This window comes from Octodon degus, unplaced genomic scaffold, assembly GCF_000260255.1.
Source record: "Octodon degus isolate 3935 unplaced genomic scaffold, OctDeg1.0 scaffold00087, whole genome shotgun sequence".
Classification (NCBI taxonomy): Eukaryota; Metazoa; Chordata; class Mammalia; order Rodentia; family Octodontidae; genus Octodon; species Octodon degus.
In genome coordinates this window covers 822,874-845,446 of record NW_004524663.1, presented here as the reverse complement: position 1 = coordinate 845,446, position 22,573 = coordinate 822,874, and the positions used below count along the sequence as shown (strand labels likewise).

Sequence of the window (22,573 nt, the reverse complement as noted above, 5' to 3'; positions counted from 1 at the left end):
GTTTTCTGCTTTTAAAACATCTGCAAAAGACACTCCAGGGTATTCTGGGCAGCCTGTCCTCTTTCCCAAGTGCTGCAGTGGGTCAGGCTGTGTGGGTTCCACTTTTTAAGTCTTTTCATTTTTAAAGTGTCTCTGTCTGTCTGTCTGCCTGTCTGCCTGTCTGCCTGCCTGCCTGCCTGCCTGCCTGCCTCTTTCTCTCTCTCCTCTCCCCTTCCTTCCCTTCCTCCCTCTCTCCCTGTCTTCTTCCCTTCCTCCCTTCTTTCCTTCCTTCCTTCCTTCCTTTTCTCCTTTCCTTCATCCCAGCTGTTGTTTCCTTTTGAGGAGTTCCTTTCCCTTTCATGGTGTCTATTATACCTTTCAGATTTTATTTATTCTTTCAGGTTCTTTCACTAGGAAGACAGTACAACATTGTTTACACATGTGGGTCTGATTTATTTCTCTTATGAATATGGTGTCTAGTTGCATCCATTTATGGATAAAGGCCTCAAGTCTATTTTTGTTTATAACTGAGTAATACTCCATTGTATAAAAATACTACATCTTTTTTTATCAATTCTTAGGAGAAAAGAAAGAAGGAAGGAAGGGGAAAAATAAACACACACACTCACAGGATAGCTAAGATAACTGTACTACTAATTTCTGTTGGTTTATTGAAAGGAACAATTAATGCTTAATATTTTTGACCAATTTTTACATGCTTATATCTGGTACCTTAACAACTACTTTGAAGACAACAAAGGCAATGTAACAACTATTGTTGAATTCCTATCATATTGTTCTTTTTTTTTTTTTTCTGTGTATATTTAGTACAGGGTTGACAGGGTCTCACTATGTAGATCGGACTCATAGTGATTTTCCTGTTTTCAGCCTCCCAAGTGCTGGGATTACAGGTGTGCCACCCTGCCCAGTCTCAATTGCCATCTCAGCAGGCCCCGGGGGCGGGGCAGGCACAGTGCGCGGGGGATCCAACCCCAGCTGCTGCATTCTGCCTAAGCTGGTGCTTTAGTCCACTGAGCTATCTAGCTGGGCCCATTTTGTTTTTTAGATTCTGTATTGTTTCTAATTTTGTAATTATGTTTTACTCTTTTAAAAAGAATAAAGCCCTTCCCACCACCTACCAGTGTCTTATTTCGGCATTAATTAGGAAGGAATTAATTGCATTTGTGAATTCTGAAGCACACAACTACATGACTCTAGGAAATTTAAAAAAAAATCAATTTCTTAAGCTAACACTTTATGGATCTAAATACTTTTGCCATTTACTTAAATATATTTCCCACCAAGGTGACATACCTTTAGATAAAAGCATTCGAACGTTAAAAACTAGAATGCTATTTTCATCTTGTAAATGCCACGTGACTTTTCAGAGCGCATGTAATTCAGGTTTTTTCTGTGATTTATTTTTAGAGGAGAACATTAAAGAATGGAACGACCACAGCTTGCTACTTTGGAACAATTCACACAGATGCATCGCTGCTCCTTGCAGAAATTACAGGTGAGCAGAAGGAAGCGGGATCTCGGGGCACCTTGGGCAGACTGGCAGCCCCGGCCTGCCGGCACTTCTGCTTGGTGGGCAGTCCTGCCTTTTGATTGCTACAATTGGACTGTTGCATTTTTTTTTTTTTTTGCAAATTTTAAGGTGTCTGTGGCCCTTGAATTTTTTTTTTAAGTAGTTTGATTATTTGCTTATGGTTTCGTGTTCCAGAGTAATGTTTATGGATCTGAATTTTGTGTACTGATGTAGAGCTTTTTAGGCTAAGCTTGTTAATTCTTCCTGTGGCAACATCTGGGTCTCTTGGCTAGACCCAGGGCCCAGTGCTTGATACTGGGAAAAGGATGAAGGAGAAAATAGTCTTTGCTCTTGAAGAGCCAGACAGAACACTTACACCAATTAATTAATAATTTTAGTGATACCTGTGGTGCTGTTCCTAGATGCCCAACATCAGATCAAGCACTCTATGGATTGAATACACTGCAAACAGCCCTATGTGATGGTTATTGATGTCCTCTTGGGACAGATAGGTAAACTGATGTACAGAGGCTAAAATGCTTTGCTCAGGGTGGCATAAGCCGAAGTGAGAATGAATTTAAGGTGATGATCCTAAAACTTACTCCCAGTGCAGTGTCTGGCGTGTAGCAAGAACTTAGTAAGTGGTGTTGACTGATTCACTGCAGATACTACTGTTGGCACTATAAGCTACACCGAAGGCCTAGTGTGCGACAATGATCAGAAGAGGCAAAGGGGAGCCTGGGGAGATAGCTCAGTAGAGGGCCTGAGTTCAATCCCTGGTTCTGAAAAAATAAATAAATAAATAAATAAATAAGAACAAAAGAAAATAACAAAACGCATGGACAATATATAAAAAGAAAAATAAATATTTGGGGGCCAGGGAGATAGCTTACTAGAATAAGCACTTTCCTGGCAAGTGCAGGGTCCTGAGTTCAATCCCTAGTACTGAAAAAAAAAAAAAAAAAAAAAAGATGAGGCTAAGGGAATCCAAGTAGGTCAGCTGGGAAGGTTTCAGTGATAAGGCCTTCACACTGGGCTTTGGAAAGAAGGAAACCAGGAAGAGACTAAAATTTCTCCTAATCACCTGAAATGAGAAGAACAGAGGTGAGTGAACAGGAAGCCACTAGTGGAAGCAGGAAGCAGGAAACAATAGTTTAATGGAAGAGATGATGGCATGGTGCAGTGATGAGGATGCTGGGCAGAGGGATGCTTCAGATAGTGGACGGGCTTGAACGAGCGTCGAGATGGCAGCCCCGTTTTAGTCAAGTGAGTGATATAGTGGAAGTGATACTGTAAGAGTGAACAAGCTAATAGCCAGTAGTGAACTAAATTACAGGGGAAAGAGAGCAGCAGAAAACATTTTGAAAGACTTGTATGATAGCAATGGGAACTTTGTAAAGCCAACGTTGCCCTGTGGACCTTCCACTTTCTTCTGAAATAGAATTCTTCCGGCACCTTTTGCAAATACTAGGTTCATTAGTACTAGTGAGAGTAAGTCCAGTTCCCCAAAGGTAATGCTACTGATATGGTGACAGTTAAGGAGAGTAGCGGTGTGGTCTGAGTGGTACAACCAGAGGCTCATGCACATCGTTGTGTATATTCCTCATAACCCTGAATATCGCAGAAGACAGTGGGAACATATGGGGCTAGATCTTAAGCAAATGGCATCTGCTATCCAAGGAATGAGCCAGAGAGAAAAGGTGTCAAACCCAAGTGCGTGACACTGAGTCCCTCATGTTCTCAAGACTTTACCATGCTGGGCTTCATCAAGAAGAGCAGCCTGCACACAGAGGCAGAGACTCAACCCAAGGCATGATAGTGGTTGTCAGGAGGGGGATTGTGAGCAGAGGAGAAAGAGAAGGCAAAAAAGAGAGACAGAGAGTGTACGTATGCTGAAAAATAGTAGAATGTCTCCCTAGGATCTGAGCCTGCTACCCCTTGACTATGTGATAAAATGAGAGCAAAGATAGTTGACATAGGTAAAAATATAGACCAAGTATGTAAGCAAAGGGAAAAGCTGATGAAGAGGCACAGTGCACCCAGTTATTACCTGCTCAGGCAGGGAGTGTGGAGGTACAGTAGTCAGAAGCACTGCCTCGACTTACTGTGGGAGTGGGTTTTGTCATTGTTGTTATTCCTCAGTGGTAAGTGGTGGGAGGCTGCCTGCTCCTTTACATTGTGTTTTTAATTGTTTTAATTTAAAGTATTTCTCAGAGGCTTAGAAAAGTGTATTTTGGAAGAAAAAGTTTCTTCTGGATTCTTTTTGTGTGTATTCCACAGATAAATTTGGGCAACGGGCATTTGTTGGCAAAGTCTGCATGGATATGAATGACTGTGTTCCAGAATATAAGGAGACTACTGAGGACTCGCTCAGGGAAACAAAAAGGTAACCTGTCCATGTGTCTGCGTTCGTCTCATGGATGAGTCTCCTGCTACACTGATGGGTTTGGAGAGGGCGTGTGGAACTCAGACACTTCTGACTCCTTTGGAACCTGAACGTGGTGGTGCACAGTGTTCTCTTTAGTGCTGTGTCTGCCGCTGCCGGCAATCTGCCCTGACACTCAATAGTTGCTCATGATTTATGCAACGCTTTCCTTTACAGTGCCATACTTGGTCTTTGGCAAATACGTGGACTGAGTCTCCACAGGTGGGCTTGTCTACAGTCACTGCATTCACTGGTATCCTGTTAGTATAATGGAACACCATAGCAACTTGACTTACAAGGGGAGAAGGTCTATTTGGACTCATGGTCCTGGGGTTGAGTAGCATCCTGGCTTGGGCCTCTGGTGAGGCCACGCATCATGCCAAGAGCGCATGGCACAGCAGACCAGGCACCTCGTGCACAGCACAGTAGAACAAGAGGCAGGAGGCTGGCCGGATTCCCACCGCACACGTCTCTGGTGCTCTAAGTCACCTCCTGGTGTTCCTGCGCATGCCAGCAGCACCAGCCTGGGGACCGAGCCTCTAACACGTGGACCTCGGGCATCGTTACCATATTGTAGTAGCTGTGTAGATTTTAAGTGGCAGAGCCAAGCTTTAAAGCCAGGGTCTATGAGTCTGTGTTTAGAGGTCTATTATGTGATGGCTCTCAGCTCATTTTTAACATTTAAAAAAGTGTAAGAGAGAACCAAAAGCCATGCAGGAAAGAGCATTTGTGGCTGTGTGTGCATACTCAGAAATGACGCCATGGGGGCTCTTTTGCAGGGTAAAACCTTACACAGGATGTTTGAGAAAATGAGTTACACAGTTGTAGACTAAGGAAAGCCGTTTTGCTATAAAAGTTTCCTCAAAAACACTAATAAGAGCATGTGCTCCTCTAGTATAAAATATGCAGAAGCACACACACACAAAAAAAAAAAACCATGAAGGAGAGAAATGTTCTCTATACTTGAAGCATATAAAATTACCAGTATATTGAGATTTTTAAACTCTGGATCCTTTTAGTGTTTTCTCAAGGTGGTGTGCATTCCTCACTACCATTTTGTCCCACCTACTACAGAAAGAGAAAAGCTCTGCCTAGCTGCAGGAATGTGTCTGACCTCCTCACATAGAATCTCCCTTCTCCAAAAATGTGACCAGGAAGGTCATCTGCTGGTGTGAATTGTACGTATTCCAGAGAGGGGGCCATGATTCTTTCTTCTGCCTTTGTTCCTCTTCTGTTTGGGGGACCTCGCTGCACTCCTAAGGTGCAGAGGTTTTAAAGACATTGATCCTGAGCACACAAGCTAGAGAGAGACCTTGAGAAGGACCAAGGCCTTGTTTGCTGCTGTTGGGCGTAAAATATGCCTCAACCAAGGTTGTAAACAGCCAGCTTCACTGGGGAGGTTGTGGTCAACTTTGTGGAGATCCCTACCTCAAACAATAACATTCCACATGCAGACTGAATTATGAAAATTACATGTGTATGAAGAAAATGAGAACATACATCCACATGAAGACTTGAATGTGAGTCACAATATCTTTATTCATAGAAGCCAAATGTGAGTCAAGTTTCACTGTGTACCTGTATCAAAATCCAGTAGAGGACTCCAAACACCTCACCAATGCCACACACTAGTGATCCACTTGTGTGAATCTGCTGAGGCACAGAACGCTACACAGCAGTTAAGAGAACTAAGTTATTATTCTCACACAGGTAGTAACGAGTCATAGAAATCCAGGGTTCATGACACACAGGTCCTTCAAGACCCAGGAGGAGTGGAATCTTGTCTCTGTGTGACTGACATTGCATGAAAGCTGAGGACCCTGAAACAACACTCTGTCTGGGGTTTTATGCCAGGAAGAACTGGAATTGCTACACTAAAGGGGTTTGGGACATTCCGTTCTAACAGGAAATACAACAGAGCCCAGGTTCACAAGGCCAGATGTTCCTTATCTCAAAGCGCTGCATTTACAGTACATTCTGTACTCTGAGAACAAGGAGAAAGGGGAGGAGCTGGGTCACCAGGGCCATCAGGGGGCTCTGCTACACAAAGAAGTGGAACCCACCTACATTTCCACAAACTGGAAAATGGATATACGAAGTGGGCTACACAGTGGCATGCCATTCAGCAATAGAAAGGAAAGAGTCACTGACCTGTACGGTCCATGGATCTGTTTTTTTCAATATGCTAAGAGAAGCCGTGCACAAAGGTGGTTGCATAATTGCATTTCTATGAGAAGTATAGAAGATGTAAATCCATAGAGACAGAAACTGAACTTGGAGATGGGCTGGTACTGAAGGTGGGAGTGTGCACAAGCCATAAATGCGCTCACAGCATTGAGTGCAGCAGTGGAAATGTTCAGAACTGGCCTATGATGGCAGTTCCAAAGCTCAATTTGCTAAAATTAGTGAATAGTGTACTTAAGATAGTTAAATTTTATGATACACAAATAAAACTCCACTCAAATAGTTTTAAGAAATATGTCAGAGATGTGTGTTCCTAGCTCACACCCTTTTAAATAAGAGTTAGATGGGAAGTTTTTTTTTTTTTTTTTTTTTTTTTTTTTTTTTTTTTTTTTTTTTGTGGAACCAGGGATTGAACTCAGGCCCTCGCACTTGCCAGGGAAGTGCTTATTCCACTGAGCCATCTCCTCAGCCCAGGAAGTTATTCATTTTTAAAAATAAATATTGTCTTTGAACATTGACTTTTAAATGTATTTTTTAACATTTTATTTTTTTCATGTTTTATTTTTTGACCCACTCAGCTGGCCCTGAGGGCAGGCCTGGCACGGCATGTGGTGCCAGGGATTGAACCTCGGTCCTCTGCTCCTGCCTAAGCTTTCCTCAGCAGACACTTTAGACTTCTAAGCTATATCACCCACCCCTAAAATTTTATTTTAAAGAGAAAGAACAAAGTTTCAAAACAAGATAATAGAATAACAATGGTTAATGTATCATATATTGTTATCTCTAATTAATTACTTGGAGTGCAAGATACAGACATTTAGTTGTCCAAACAATATTAGCACAAACCTTTTCAGTGAAGTAAGAGAAACCAGTAGTATAACTGTTTTAACTAACTTGTGTGTATATTTTTTTGTTTTTGCTTTTTCCTTCCTTCTGTTCTCCATTCCCCAATTAAAGTTTACAAAGCCTGAGCTGTATACAGACTCTGAAGGCGCAGTCTAGTGTACTTGCAGAGACTGTGACCGACACGTTTCGCTCCTGTCACAGCACTTCTCTTCTGCTCCTCCTTCTTTGTTGTCTACTCTAATCCCACACAGCTGAAGAAAAATTGGCTTTAGAAGGCTGAGAACATACGTCCTTAAGTTTCTGATGTAGAATTACTGTTGAAAGATAAATTTATCCATCTAAATTTCTCTTCCCATTTGCCATGGGCCATAAATGTTTACCCAACTTGATGAAATTGGTGTGTCACTTTAAAACTTCTGCACATCAGTATTACTTTTGTGTATCAGATTATATTTGAAGGCCTTGGGGAAATACCCCAAGAACTCTAGTGTAAATCTCTTGGTAAAAGGAAGAAGTCTTTTTTTTAAAATTACCCTTTCCCTGACCTGTGTTGTATGAAGGATCCTCGTGTAGATTGGATTTGCTTTAAAGTGTGTGGGGTCTGCTCACAAGATTGCTTTTGTTTGTGGGCCATATGATGGCCTAAGACTATGACTTTTCATTGTGTGTATTGTGATATAACAAGGGGACATTCCGATCATATAGGGACCGTTCTTATATGATTGTGAATTGTTTTTCCCCAGTACCTTGAGTAATTGATAAAGAAGTCATTGTATTACATTCAATGAAATACAGAAGAAAATTCTTTTGGTGCAAATATTTCCCCAGGGGTAAAAACACCTATCCTAATATAAGGTTTAAAATCCAGTTTTATTTTCATTTCTGAGGCCTTGGGCAGGGTAAGCATTTTTCCTTGAAAGAAGGGCAGAGGCTTGTTCCATGCTCAGCGTGGAGGAGCTACCTCCTTTCTTTTTACCATTGGTTGGCTATATGCCTAGTTTCTCTAATAATCTCCTATTTTTTTTTTTTTAGAATTTTTTTTCTTTCTTTCTTTTTCTTTTTTTGTGTTTTAGGGAAGGGCCTACTGTTCAGAGTCGCACTACTAGATCAGACTCGTAGTGATCCACCTGTTTACAGCCTCCTAAGAGCTGGCATTACAGGCGTGCGCCACCATGCCCAGTCTCAATTGCCATCTCAGTACACCCCAGGGGCGGGGCTGGCATGGCAGGCCTGGGGATTGAACTCCTGGCCCCTGTGCCTGTTTGCAGGTGCTTTAATCCACTGAGTTATTTGGCCGGCCCTAAAAATCTACTTTTGTGACTCTTGTAAACTTTAATTTATGTTTTATACTGAAACAAAAGAATACCAGAAGACAAGGAACTACAGCTAGTAAAGGAACACAGCTGGCCAGGCAGTAATAGCCATTTCAAAGCCTTTATTTACAGTGACTGCCACCTGTGCACAAAACTGGTAGGATCACCATTCAGCTCCTTGAACATGCGTCTCAAAATCCCCATTGGCCTACGTCTTCTGCCTCACTCCAGTATCCACCTGTATGGAGCCCTGGCCATGGAAGTAGGTACTGCTGCTAAGTGAACCAGTCGCTTCCACGCTGGTGAAATAACAAGTGGAGCGTCCGATGGCTTCTAAGTGCCTTTGTGTGGACAAAACTCCAGACAAGGAGCCGAGCGTGTTGCAGTATTCCTCTGCAGTTTGATCTAGATCGGCAGCTTGAGCCGTGTGGGATGAATACCCATGATAACTCCGCTAATCTTAGAATGGCTGCAAAGGAGAAAGCAGAGTAATTCTACTTGTTAAACTCACATTAGAGGCGATGAAGTCAGAGCAGCAGCATTCGAAATACACAGTGGAGACCAGGACATCTAAGGCTCATGTTTTTGTCCTTTTAATACCTTTATTTGACAGTACTGGTTTTTATAACTTTACCTTTGTTGCTTTGTTTCAGATTTGTGTCAGAAATACTTGGAAAGAAGGTAAGAAAGACTGTTTGGAGCTTTCATTTGCATTGTATTTCGTTAGTTGTAGGATCAATCCATTCAGTTGCTAGTGGTCACTGTGTGGGTTTAGCTTATTCCATGCCGAGGAAGTTTTTTCCTTACATTGTTCTGGTGGCCCAGGAACTCATCTCACTGAGGGCAGGCATTTAAGTTTTAAGATATCTAACTGACAAAAAAAAAAAAACCCTAATTGACCAATAATTATTATAAATATCCAGGGCGTATAATAGGGTGTCCTCATTGTCTAATGATGATCACAGTTAAATTAATTCCCACCAAAACTGAACAGCAGATACTGGAATCTTTTCATTATATAACTGATATTTTGTAGCCTTTGATCAATATCTCCTCAAATAATTAAGAAATCTGACTTCTGGGTATGTACCCAAGGAAACAATCAGTACAGTACCCCCTTGCTATTTTGCTGTTCAACTTTCGCAGGTTCACTGCTTCATGGGTTTTCAAAAAAATATTAATCTCAATTATTATTATTTGTTAATGTATTTAGTACAGGGTCTCACTGCTCAGATCGCTTGTAGTGAACCTTCTGTTTTCAGCCTCCCAAGAGCTAGGATTACAGGCATGCAGGGTCCCAGCCGCTGTTTTCATTGGGTCCAGGGGGCGGGGCCGGCATGGCATTCTAGGGATCGTATCCCTGCCCCTGTGTCTGTCTAAGCAGGCGCTTTGATCTGCTGAGCTATCTGACCAGCCCTTAGTGTAAGTTATTTATTGAAGTTTTTCACTCTATTGCAAGATTTTTCAGTACTGTACAGTATAAGTATGCTGTTAAAATTACGTAGGTTTATGAATTTAGAAAGTGATGAAGAACATTAGAATTGCTTTTAAAAATGTGGCAAAGGGTTGTAAGTGATGGAAAGAGTTTATAAAGCCTTAAAATGTATGCAAATACTAAAATAAATATACTGTTGCTACTTCTCTGATTTTCACTTATAGTGGGGCTGTCTGGAGTGTTACCTCCGCAGTCAGCGAGAGACCACTGTATCGCAGAGACATCTGCGCTCCTCTAGCATTATTTGCCAGAGATGAGATACAGAAATATGTAATTATGCAGACAAGTGAATAGATACATACATGCCGTGTGTCTCTGTATGTTTATTTTTTATTTTTATTCTTATGCATTTAGAACAAGGTCTACAGGGTCTCACTACGTAGATCAGACTCTTAGTGATTATCTTGTTTTCGGCCTCCCAAGCACTGGGATTACAGGTGGGTGCCACCATGCCCAGTCTCAGTCATGTCTTGGCACCCCTGGGGGTGGGGCCAGCACGGCATGCCAGGGATAGAACCCTGGGCACTGTGTTCTGCCTAAGCAGGCGCTTTAGTCTGCTGAGCTATCTGGCTGGCCATCTGTGTTTATATATAGAATGTACATATAGATATGTAGTATATAGTGTATACATATATAGCATATATATATATCTGTATGTATGTATCTAGTGATATTATTCAGTGATAACAAATTCTGCCATTTGTAAGAACATGGAAAAATCTATAAAGCAAAACAAAACAAAAAAATCTCTATAACATCATAGGATGTTAAAGAACTGAGCCTAAAACACAAATGCTACATGAACTCATTGATTTGTGAAATCTAAAAAAGCTGAGCTCACAGAGACAGAAGTCAGACTTTTTTTTTTCTTTCTCCTGAAGGCTGGTGCAACCCTATGTCTCTGTCTGTCTGTCTATTTTTGCCATACAGCTTTGAAATTGAAAAGTACTGATTTTAGTGTTTTTAAGTAATCCCCACTCATATATGTGCAAAAAAGAAGTCTGCTTTATTTCTATTATTATGGATACATTTCTTGGCTACAAAACAGCTTATGCATCAAATCCCTTGGCCACGTGCTACAGGAAAATGAAATTGAGTTGGCGGGGGAGGGGGGGTGAGTTTGATCCCAAGTTCACCAAGCTGTCATCATGGTTCCAAGAGATCCTCTCTCAGACTGGCCGACTTGCCTTGCCTTGTCATCTTTACAGTCTTAATGACAATTACAAGAATCCTCAGAACGTCTTCTAACTGAACCCGGGGAGAATTAGGTGGAACTTTGTAGAGCCTTGTCCTCACCACCCCCTCTGTCCTTCCCTCTGCCCTTCCTCTCACCTGAGGTGGTACTGGAGCAATCCTGCGGCCCAGTGAGCTGCGGCCCATGTGCCTGTTCAAGACATGGAATGGGAAGCAGGCTCCTGCTTCTCCCAGTGTTTGTACTTTCCCCAGCGCTCTCCTTTAACGCTTCTCCTTTTGCCTCCAGTGCTCTTCAGCAGGACTGTGCAGCCTTGACCTCATCTGTGCTTTAATGTGAGAAGTGTCCTTCCCTTGGAACAGGTCTTTCTCCTGACCTCGGTGCTGTAGAGTACATTACACATGACTCTCATCTGTGAGTTGTTGCCATGGAAATGCCTCTTGGAATTGGAAACTGCCCTCAGAGATGAAGATGTAAAGTTCACTAGCCGTGTGGCAGCATTGTGGAGTCTGTTACATGTTCAATATCTCTGCTGTTTCCTTACTGGCTGTGTTTTGTTATATCCAGTACCCCAGAGTGAAGCCCATAGTGACGCCACGATTTTGCCTGTCCTGCTCTGATACATTGATGGGCGAACTCGGCAGCTTTGCTAAGGCCCAGGAGCTGCATGTCCAGGTAGATATTTTTCTTCTGATTGTGCCCCTGTCCAGACTTGAAATATTTTCCAGTTCTGTAAATCATGATCTCCAGTTATACTGAAATCTTGTAGAGCCAAAGAAATGCTCTTACTGTTGTCGATCCAGTTCTTCAACTTTACAGGTGAGAAAACAGAAATTCCTTTTGTTCTAAGTGTTCTCTAGTCAGTCTTTAAGAGATGAAAACATCTTTGTAATGAATAGCAAGGTCACGGACTGTTTACTTATTCTCGGGAGGATATAGTAAATGCAATTTTTTGGACTTCTTTTTCATTTGATAGCATCTCCATGTTCTATCCTCTTAGTCTTGGAGGAACCAGCTTCAAAGAACAAAAATACCCTAATTTCTATTTTACAAAAATGCATTGAAAAGCCCTTTGTTCTGAGTTTCCTAATTTAAAATCAGTATATATATATATATATATATATATATATATATATATATGTCTTACTTTGCCATTAAATTGTCACAGCAATAAAAGGTTAGATGATTAAAATCTAATGATGATTAAAATCTCAGTTATAGTCGGAAGCCCCTCTACCTCATCTAACCTTAATTACATGCTGTAGTGTAATTTCTCCTCATAAGAGTCAGCTATCTTAGGAAAGCGCCAACTCAGGGCAGTGGCAACTTATTGATACTTCACCATTTTGTAGATTTCAAAAATAGTCGTCATTGTAAGTTTTATTAATTCTTTTTATCTTTCCTGTTTTTACTAACTTTTGTCTCTGGTATTTGAATTTTGGGTTCAAAATTCACACAGTTATCTCCTGGAGATAAAATTAAAGGCTTAGATGCTATTTCTCCTTTTAACACCAAATTCTTCTGTTTCTTAAAAATAAACTACATATAACACTTACAAAGATATACAAACTACAATGAAAAAAACATCAGCAAAGTCTGTTTGTGCTTAGGAGCTATACAGATGCCTGTGTATTTACTTACACTTACCAGAACCCAAAATGACATGAACTATCTGGCTGTTGTCTCTTCTTTCCTATGTCCAGGAACAATAGTTTCAATAGTCTGAGAGTCTCAGGGCCAGAGATGGAGTTAGATGAAACCCCTGTCTGTAGAACATTGCTATCTCCTCCTATCGCGTGGTTGACTGTGCGTGTTCTGTGAAAGAGAAATGAAATTGCTGTTTTTGAAATTATTCATTTCCTCATTGTTACTTCCCATAATAAATACTTATCACCAATAGCTCTGAAATGATTTCTCTTTTAGCCTGTGAGTTGGATTTTTTTGTGTTTTTTTTTTTCTTTCTTTTTTTTTTTTTTGAAACAGCTATGTACTGTAGGCTGTCTTTAAATTCACGAAGTTTCTCCTGCTTCTGCCTCCTGAGTGCTGGGCTTACAGGTGTGCCCTACCATAGCCAGCTGGAGTGGGTATTCTTGAGTGTTATAGATCAAAAGTGCCTTATGGCCTCTCAGGCTACGTGACCTGGAGGAAGGTCCGTGTGTAGGCCTCAGCCCCACTTGTTTTGCTTGACATGGATTCCTGTGGACTCTTCTTAGTGATATCAGGGCTGTCCAGCTTGGTTATTTTGAAACTGTTTTCTGCGGGGGGAACTCATGGGGCAAAACCACAAAGGGGACCAATTAGGGGCTGGGTCCAGAGTGCAGATCCTTATCCTGAGGGACAACTTGTTTATGCCTTTGACATGTTAGAGTTCTATGAATTGCAAACATAAACTTTGAATAACACACCTGCAGCTAATAGAATTTAGAAAACACTCCTCTGGCCCAACCCTTGTACCTTGGGGACAAGAAAAGGAAGGCCCAAAGGAAAGAACTTATTTGCCCTAAGACTAGTGCCTAGGGTCTGAATTTGGGTTCATACTCGAACCTTTTTGCTCAGATTCTAGTCATGCTGTCTGTCTTGGGACACTCCGATTTCCTTCTTAAATGGCCAGCTCCAGAAGAGGCGGGCTGCCACAATAGCTGAACTCTTGACACAATTTGAGGAGTTCTTTGTGTTTTTTTCTTAATATTGGAATTGCAATAGGACTTTGTTAGAAAAAAAATTTGTCTTGAGATTGTAAACACACATGTTCTTCATTGTATTTTGGTCATATGTTGTTTTATGTGATATGTAATTGCTTAAAATAAAGCCCATGGTCCGTGAGATAGCTCAGTGGACTAAAGCACCTATTTAGACAAGTTTAGGGAAGCTTAGGCAAGCCCAGGGACTGTGGTTTGATCCCTGGCACCACATTCTGTACCAGCTCTGCCCCCAGGGTGAGCTGAGCTGGCCAGAGTCCTGGCATGGTGGTGCTGGAAGTGGGCCTCCCTGTGGAGGCTGAAAGCAGAAGGATCACCATGAGTCCAAGCTGCATAGTGAGACCCTGCAACAACCAAATACATTTAAAAAATAAAATAGAAAAAATAATAAAATAAAATAAAGTCCATGTACTAGATGGTCCCCTGTATCAGCAAGTAGAAACCAGAGAGAATTTTGGGGAAGGCAGTGTATTTTCTCCTATCTAACAGAAAAAAATTAAAAATACTATTTTTTTCTTATAGAGCCACATAAGTGAGACTCTGGCTGAAGTTGAAGCAGTGAAGAGCTTGTACCCCAGCTATAAGAACTACACAGATGTCTATGACAAAAACAATCTTCTGACGGATAAGGTACACTGTTTTATGACATAATGTATGTAAAGTTGGGTACATTTATTTAAATTTTAAAATCTCAGTTGTGGTCTTGAGATTTTTGTGACATGCTTTAATTTACCAAACTAGGAGAAAATCGTGTGTGTGTGTGTGTGTGTGTGTGTGTGTGTGTGTGTATGTATGTGTGGTTCCATCCCAGTCAACTCTAAGGCTCCCTTCAGGTGAAGGTAGAATGCCATTTGTTCTAAAGATACTCTGACAGGACCATTAGCATGAAAGTATGCCTTTCTTTGAGTCAGCAAATGCATTTCTAAGCATCCTTTCTGTAAGGAATATAAATAGGAATATAAATTATATAGGAAAAATTTAACATGACCGTCAATAGGGGATTGAGGAAATTATGAAACCTACCTGACTAGAATTCTGACCACCGTTCACCAAGAAGGCCACGTGTCCACCTTCCTGAGGAAGAACGTGCCGCATAGTTTGCTGGGCTGTGATGTGTGGGGGTGTGAGTTTCTTCTCACTTAGAAGAAACTGCCTAAAGGCTCACACTGAATGTTAAGAGACTCTCCCTGAGGGAGAGAGCAGAAATATTTCTAAACTCTTAAAATGTTAAAAGGAGTATGTATTACTTTTCTAATTATTTAAAATTAGTATGAGACATAAGAAACCTCATTACAGTAATATACTCTTTGGCCTTGGCCATTTTAGAATATACGAACTGCATGGAGAATTTATGACAGCAAATAATTTCTGAATGAGTGCGGGGCAGGAGACCTAAATGTATCTGATTCAAAAGCACAGTACTGGGCCGGCCAGAGAGCTCAGCAGATTAAAGCGCCTGCTTAGACAGAGCACAGTGGCCAGGGCTCGATCCCCTCCCCAGGGTGCCTTGTCAGCCCCACCCCCGGGGCGTGCTGAGGTGGTGATTGAGACTGGGGGTGGTGGTGCATGCCTGTAATCCCAGCACTTGGGAGGCTGAAAACAGGAGGATCACTACCAGTCCAATCTACATAGCGAGACCCTATGGACCTTATACTAAATATATATATATATATATATTAAAAAGGACAGTATTCTGCATAGGTCATGGGAATGCTACATTATAATTTTTACCCTCCTCTGCACTAATAAATTAGCCTTCAATTTGCAAGCTAATTTTATTTGCACGGACGTTAGGAAAGTTTTATTTTAGTCATCATTTTCTGGTCATGGAACCGTGCATAACTTTCTTTCAACAGAGAAAGTTATTTAGGTATAGCTTTTGTACAAAGGGGAAAAGAATTTTGCAACAGTAGAGTCTCATTCAAAAACCTCACAGACTTTATTGAGACTAAAAATTTATAGAGGTCTCATTTTTTGCACAGTGCCTGCTTTCTGTCATCATTTTTATCTTCTAAATTAATGCTTATGTTAGACTGCCTAGTTTTAAGAAAATATGAATATAGGTGATATAATTTATTTGGTGGTCTGTGTCAAGACTACCAGTGGTTCTGTGTTAGGTCTAGGACCAAAACAAAGAACAGCTTTTGCAGGATTACACACAGCTACCATGTATTTCAAAAAGTTCTGATGAGATTAGGAATAAGTGTAGCCCTACCTGCAGCTCACCACATCCACTTAGAAAAAAAAGCAACTTGATAGTTTTCTAAAAAAAAAAAAAAAAGGAATACAAACGAAGGACCGTTTTGTATCTGTATATTCAAAATAGTTAGGATAGATATACAGCTACTTTATCTTAATTCAATGAATAGAAAGATGTTCTAATAGTGTTTGTAGACAGGATATTATGTCTGCATCTTGTACTATGAATAATCACTAAGAAGACAACTATATGCAGTGTATTAATTATTGAAACTGACCTACTAATCAGTGTTGAAACTGTCTCATTGCTATTTGTTTCTCAATAAAATTATTAAAAAATAAAGTAAAGATGATAGAATAGGGTATCCAACTACTTCAGATTGAGAGACTATTTTATTTGAAGTTAACCTGGACCAACTGTCATTGTTTTATACAATAACAACAACAACAAAACAGATCACTGAGAAAGAAAAGTAACATCCACAAATTTGCTGAGAGTTTTGTGACACAAATGTTTTCACAGGGGCCAGGGAGATAGCTCAGTGGAATAAGTGCTTGCCTGGCAAGTGCAAGGTCCTGAGTTCGATCCCTGGTACCACCAAAAAAAAAAAAAAAAAGTTTTCAGATGCATTTTCTGAAGGTGTAAGACTTATACCCAGGAATTTCATGCATGCAAATAATTATAGTTATTCTTATAAAGAGGGTAATGGCTGAATTGCAGCTCCTGTGTCTCCCTGTAATAATTCCTTGGGAGACAATGCTGGTGCACACATGTTTGAGTGATGTGCTCTGTGGTGGCCCCCTTCTCTCCAGACAGTGATGGCGCATGGCTGCTACCTTTCTGCGGAAGAACTGGACATATTCCATGAACGGGGAGCTTCCATCGCGCATTGCCCCAATTCTAATTTATCGTAAGTAGGGGATAAGAGCTTGGTAAATGATGAGTGTGTGGGTTGCAGGTGGGCACCAAACACCTTTGTTTTCTGAGTTGTTCCTTGCTCCAGGATGTGTATTTTATCATTAAATTTTGTTATGGTTTGTGTCCGCTTTTCCCCCAAAGCCTCGTGCAGTTATGCGGTGGACTGCTAGAGTTTGTGATTGATTCTTGATCCAGTGCTGGGATTATGGGTGTGAGTGCCCTGGCAGATACTGTGCATGGCGATGTGAGGAGGGGAGCGAGGACAGCGAGCTGCTGGTGGGTCCCTCGCTTTGCCCTCTGCGCTCCGCCGTGTGCTGCTCTGCCTTGGAGCCAGCTGAGTATGGACTGAAACCTCCACTAACTCAGAGCTAAATAAACCTTTCCTTCCTTAATTCTGGGTGTTGGTATTTGTCACAGCATTGAGAGAAGAGTAGCTGAGACAAATATGATTGGGACAGCAACTTGATAGGTGGACATTTACCCCACTGTGGTGGTGGGGGCGAGGAGAGCACTGAAAAGAGGATTTTTTTTTTTTTGCAGAATATGCGCATGATGCACATCCTGACAAGGAATTTTGCATATGTGACTTTATTATGATATAATGACCACAATAGGGGAAAAGCAACATTCTTTGGATGAGTTATACAACATCCTGTCGATTAAAACATGCTCCAACTTTACAGATTAAAGTTTGAAGTTAAATTTCATCAGGATGCATTTCTGTTTCCCTCTAACAGCTACAAAGGGTTTATTTTATATGCAGATCAATTTGACCTTTATATCTTCTGGGACTTCTAGATGCATCCTTTAATTTGTCTTTTTAGAAAGGTGATACATGTTAAATTCCAGGTCATGAGGTTTAGAAACCAGTCCTGGAACCTTCTCCCATTCTCAGTACTGTTCTCTGCAGCAGCAGCTGGACTCAGGCCCTGACCTAGGAGCCTGTACCCCTTTACTAGTTACACCTCTCCTCCTTTGATCTTGCAACTGTAGGGCTGAAAAGGGTTGGGACCTTTTACCTTCCTCCCGCCCCAGCATAAAGACCATGGCTGATCCTCTAAAACTAAAGGTAGGTGAAGAGTAGAAGAGCCTAACCAGGTTATTTAATCAAAGTTTTAGTAGCACAGGAGCCTGTAGGATGAAGAGGAAAAAGCAGAAACCTCTCCCAGTTTTTGTCTTGATTCGATGAAGCGTGGAGAACATATAGAAATGGGGCCAGATAGGAAAGATTTACTGAATGTAAAGAGATCGAGTCTGAAAGCCCATCAGGTCTGCTGTTCAAGTTCTTGGCCTCTCCAGGGAGTGTTTTCAGGACACTTGGAAAGTATGAGTTTCATGCCCTTCTATGAGTCCTGGTAGGACAGAGAATTTCTTCATGAGCCCTAAGATAGAATGGAGGGGGAGATTAGAGTAAAATGTAGCTTCTTTGGTTTACTTTGAGGAAACAAGGTTCAAGTTTCTGTTACCAACCATGAGCAAGAGGTTTCTGTTACCAACCATGAGCCCAATCTCCAATCCCCCCGGTATTGGAGATTGGGCCGAACATTGGGCACATCCCAAACACACACTCTTCCAGTGAACTATACCCCAGCCCTAAGAAAGCCTGGTTTCTGTGATTTGCTTTTCAGGGGTAAAGAAGTCCAGGAAACAGGAATAAAAGAAACACTCAGAGACAGACTTTGATTTTTAGACAGTTCTTAGGTCCCCAAGCACCAGACTCTGGGATGCTTTCTGAATGCTAGTACAAATCACCATTCATGCAGGGTTACCACTTATTCTGGACATAGAGGAAGGACAGAGCTTTATTGTATAATTTCTGCTTCCTAATGAAGAAAGATTTGATTAAAAATATTTGTAACATCCATTTTTGGACTAACTGTAAAGCTTAATTTTTCTTTTTTTTTGCTTAATTTTTTCTTTCATCTGAGTGACCCTTGGCTTTGCCTCCTGGCTCTTGCTTCCTTGACCTCCCTGAGTGCAATGTCCACCCCAGGATAAGCTCTTTACGTGCACCATGGCTTAGGTGGTCCGTCTGATAATGGGTTTATGTCGGCCTTAGAATGAATATTAGTGGGAAATACGATTTTCAGGGGCCTCACCATTCATATTAGCCTCCTCCTACTGTGGAAGTTGCACAGACCTGCTTGTTCTGACGTCTTCTCTCTCTCCAGGCTTAGCAGTGGCCTCCTAAATGTAATTGAAGTCCTGAAGCATAATGTGAAGATAGGACTGGGGACAGGTTAGTAGCACACTGTAAGAAGCTGTAGCTAAGAGAATTGTACTACTCATTTCTATTGGTTTATTGAAAAGAACAGTTAATGCTTAATTTTTTTGTCCAATTTTACATGCTCTTATGTGATAATCTGAACAATTACTTTGAAGACAATACTATGCAATACAACAGCCATTGTTGTATTACTATCATCATGTTTTTTGAAACTCTGTACCATTTCTAATTTTCAAAATTTTTTAAATTCTCTCTAAAAGAAAAAACTATGGAGAAATGGTCAACTAGTGGTTAACTTCCTAAAATGACCGATTTGCAGCTAACTCTTGTCTGATTAAAAAACATATTTCATTATTGCAAGCGATGTCTTAATATGTGTCTAGTTTGATTGGAAGCCTAAGAACATGTATGTGAGGACTGAAGTTTTAGTGATACTAACCCTGCGCCCCATGTGTACACATACACAGCTACAGTCCTAATTTGTGGTTTAGAGACTAGCCTATAAAGGGATTGGGGTATGAATCTTTCTGAAGAGTTTCACAGTTTTTCTTTTCTTAAAAAAGAAGTCCTTAGTGTTTCCTTTGTTTGTCTCCTTCTGACTAGGTTTTAATGATTTGGACTTGTGAGTTTTTAAATTTTTAAAATGTAGTCATCACACATATCTCAAGAGGCAGCTTACTCAGCCTTGCCACAGTGATCGCATGGTCAACCTGCACCAGCATCCAGGAACTCCGAGATACAGTATGATAAGAGCAGGCTTTGCTTTTAAGCAGTTTTGCCAAATGAGGCTCCTGGCTTCTAACAGGCGTCTGATGATTACTGAAGAAAGGACAGTCAAGGTGGCTGCAGAGTTAGTGGAGCCTGCTTTCTTCTCCATTCGTTTTGCCTGACTGTAGATGCTGTTATTTATTTTCAAAGTGAGAGTCAGGCCTGGATGTCTGGGCCTCTGTTGTGAACCTTCTTTTAAAAGAAAAATTTAAAGAGACTGTATGGGACACAGACCTTTCTTTTATCTGTCTTTAACTGACACGTAAGATGATACATATTAATGGACTACCAAGTAGTATTTCCATACATGTATGCATTGTGTCATGTTTAAGTCAGGGTGAGCATATCTCTGTCCTCAAGCACTGGTCCTTCCTAGGTGGTAAAATAACTCAAAATCTAGTCTTCTAAATTTTTTTGAGGGCCAGGGGGATAGCTTGACGGTCTAAGTGCCTGCCTGGCAACTGCAAGGACCTGGTTTGGATCCCTGGCACTGCATGCTGGGCCAGCCCCGTGCTGAGCGGAATCTGAGCTGCATAGTGAGACCCTGTCCCCCCCCCAAATAAAGATTGTTTTAAAAAATCTATTAATTTTTTTGAAATACACAGTACATTATCTATAGTGTCATGCCAGAACTTGTCTTTCTTTTTGTAATTTTGTCTCCATTCACCAATAATTTCCCCATCTCTCCTTTCTCCCATGCTCCCCAGTGTGTTTAGCCACCATTCTACCCTCAGCTTCCGTGAAATCAACTTGGTTAGGTTCACATGGGGTGTAGTCAGACAGTGCTTAACTTTATTTTCCATTCTGTACTCAACACACTTGTCTCTCTGTACCATCAGCTGCACATACATGTGCATGCATGTGTGTGTGCGTGTGCATGCGTGTATGTGTATATCAACGCTGATGATTTCCACTATTTCCACCAGTAACTTAAGTCTCTTTTTGTCATAGTGAGATATTTTATTATGTCAAGCAGTTACTTGGTAAGGCACAGTAATATGCATAATTACTTTATTTATATTTTAAGAAGATGTTAGTTTTCTGCAATTTTATGTAGAATCAAAGTAACAAAATTAAAAAATGTTCTAATTCAAGCCTTACTTCATGATATTATGATAAAACTTGAATATACTCAAAGATCTTAAAATATAAAACTAGCTATTTCACAGGAAAGCTTAAATGGTTAAAAAAAGAATGGTAAGAGTCAATTCATATGAAAATACAATATAGTCAATTAATGTGAAAAATTAGTGAGATATAAAAAATATAATATAACCTTCAGATTTTGTAGAATTTGATGCCCGTGTTTTAAATTCAATATATGACTCCTAGTTCTTTTTTTTAAAAAAATTTAAAATTTTACTCTTAGTGATCCTCCTTCTCAGCCTCCCCTGCACTGGGATTGTAGGCGTGTGCCACCATGCCTGGTTTTGGTGGCTGGCCCTGTGTGCCAGGGCTTCTAGGGCCAGCATGGCATGCAGTACCAGGGATCGAACTCGGGTCCTTGTGCTTGCCAGACAGGCACTTATGCCCTCTCCAGCCCCATGACTTCTAGTTCTTGACTTTGGGTTGTGTAGCTGTCCCTTCCAAATTGTGAAAGAAAGAAACATGTAGCTCATAGGAGTAAGATTTGGAGCAAATTAAATATCTAAAGGTTCACTTCCTGATTTATATAACAAAAACCACAGCAATTATAAGCTTGTTTTCAAAATTACATGAAAAAAAATGGCTTGCAAAATGATTGACACAGACCTGCCACAAAGCGCTAGTCAAGTTTGGCTTAAAAAAGAGGGTGCAAGGCTGGTGCTATGACCAGATGTTTTAAGAATATAAGGTTGGGCCTACCAGATAGCTCTGTGGACTAAAGTGCCTGCTTAGGCAGACACAGGGACTGGGGTCAGTCCCCTACAGGCTGTTCTGGCCCTGCCCCAGGGCATGATGAGACGGTGATTGAGACTGGGCCTGTGGTGGCACATGGCTCTAATCCCAGCACTTGGGAGGCTTAAAACAGGAGGATCACTACTACTCCAATCTATGTAGTGAGACCCTATAGACCTTGTACTAAATACATAAAAAAAGAAAAAGAATATAAGGTATTAGCCTATTACTTTGAAGAATGCTTATTTAATTTTACTCAGTTTTTGACCCTGTAGCCATCCTGCACTGTTTCCTAAAACACAATTTTTGTGTATCAGTTTATCTTTTAGACTTTAGATAATAAATTTAAACTCATACTGTGGACCTAGAGAATGTCCAGGAGCAGTTAATTCACCAGCTACAAGTATAGGAAGATCTTTTCCACTTGGGTATCATAAGGTTTTGGAGCCTTGGGAATTCTGAATTTGGGGCTTAGGAGTACTTAGCCTGAATTAAAGATAATAATTGTAGACTTATAAAACTAGAATGCTTTAAATCTGAAATACGAAGAGAGCATGAAAACAAGCCCATAAAGTGGATAATCCAAAAATAGCGACCAGAAGGAAATCTGTAAAACTATGGTGAGGCCGGCGAGATAGCTCAATGGACTAAGCGCCTGCTTTGACAAGCACAGGGACTGTGGTTTGATCCCCAGTCCCACATGCTGTGCTAGCCTGGTCGCTGGGGTGCACTGAGCCAGTGACCAAATCCAGGCCTGGTGACATAGGTCTGTAATCCCAGTGCTGAGGGGGCTGAAAATAGGAGGATCACTATGAGTACAAGCTGCACAGTGAGAAACTGTATTAAATACATAAAAATGAAAAATAAATAATAAATATATAAAACTGGTGAGTTTGCATAAGCAAGACAACAAATGCA

General features: G+C 40.9%; 1 protein-coding gene across 1 annotated transcript in view; it reads left to right on the top strand.

Moving 5' to 3' along the window:
* Gda (guanine deaminase) overlaps window positions 1–22,573 on the top strand; it is an 83,758-nt gene that overhangs the window by 47,450 nt on the left and 13,735 nt on the right. The window contains exons 4-10 of the mRNA XM_004637129.2: window positions 1,408–1,495; window positions 3,791–3,896; window positions 8,932–8,959; window positions 11,533–11,640; window positions 14,187–14,294; window positions 16,677–16,774; window positions 18,954–19,021. Of these exons, the coding sequence (XP_004637186.1) occupies window positions 1,408–1,495; window positions 3,791–3,896; window positions 8,932–8,959; window positions 11,533–11,640; window positions 14,187–14,294; window positions 16,677–16,774; window positions 18,954–19,021 (604 nt within the window). The remainder of the gene's footprint in view (window positions 1–1,407; window positions 1,496–3,790; window positions 3,897–8,931; window positions 8,960–11,532; window positions 11,641–14,186; window positions 14,295–16,676; window positions 16,775–18,953; window positions 19,022–22,573) is intronic.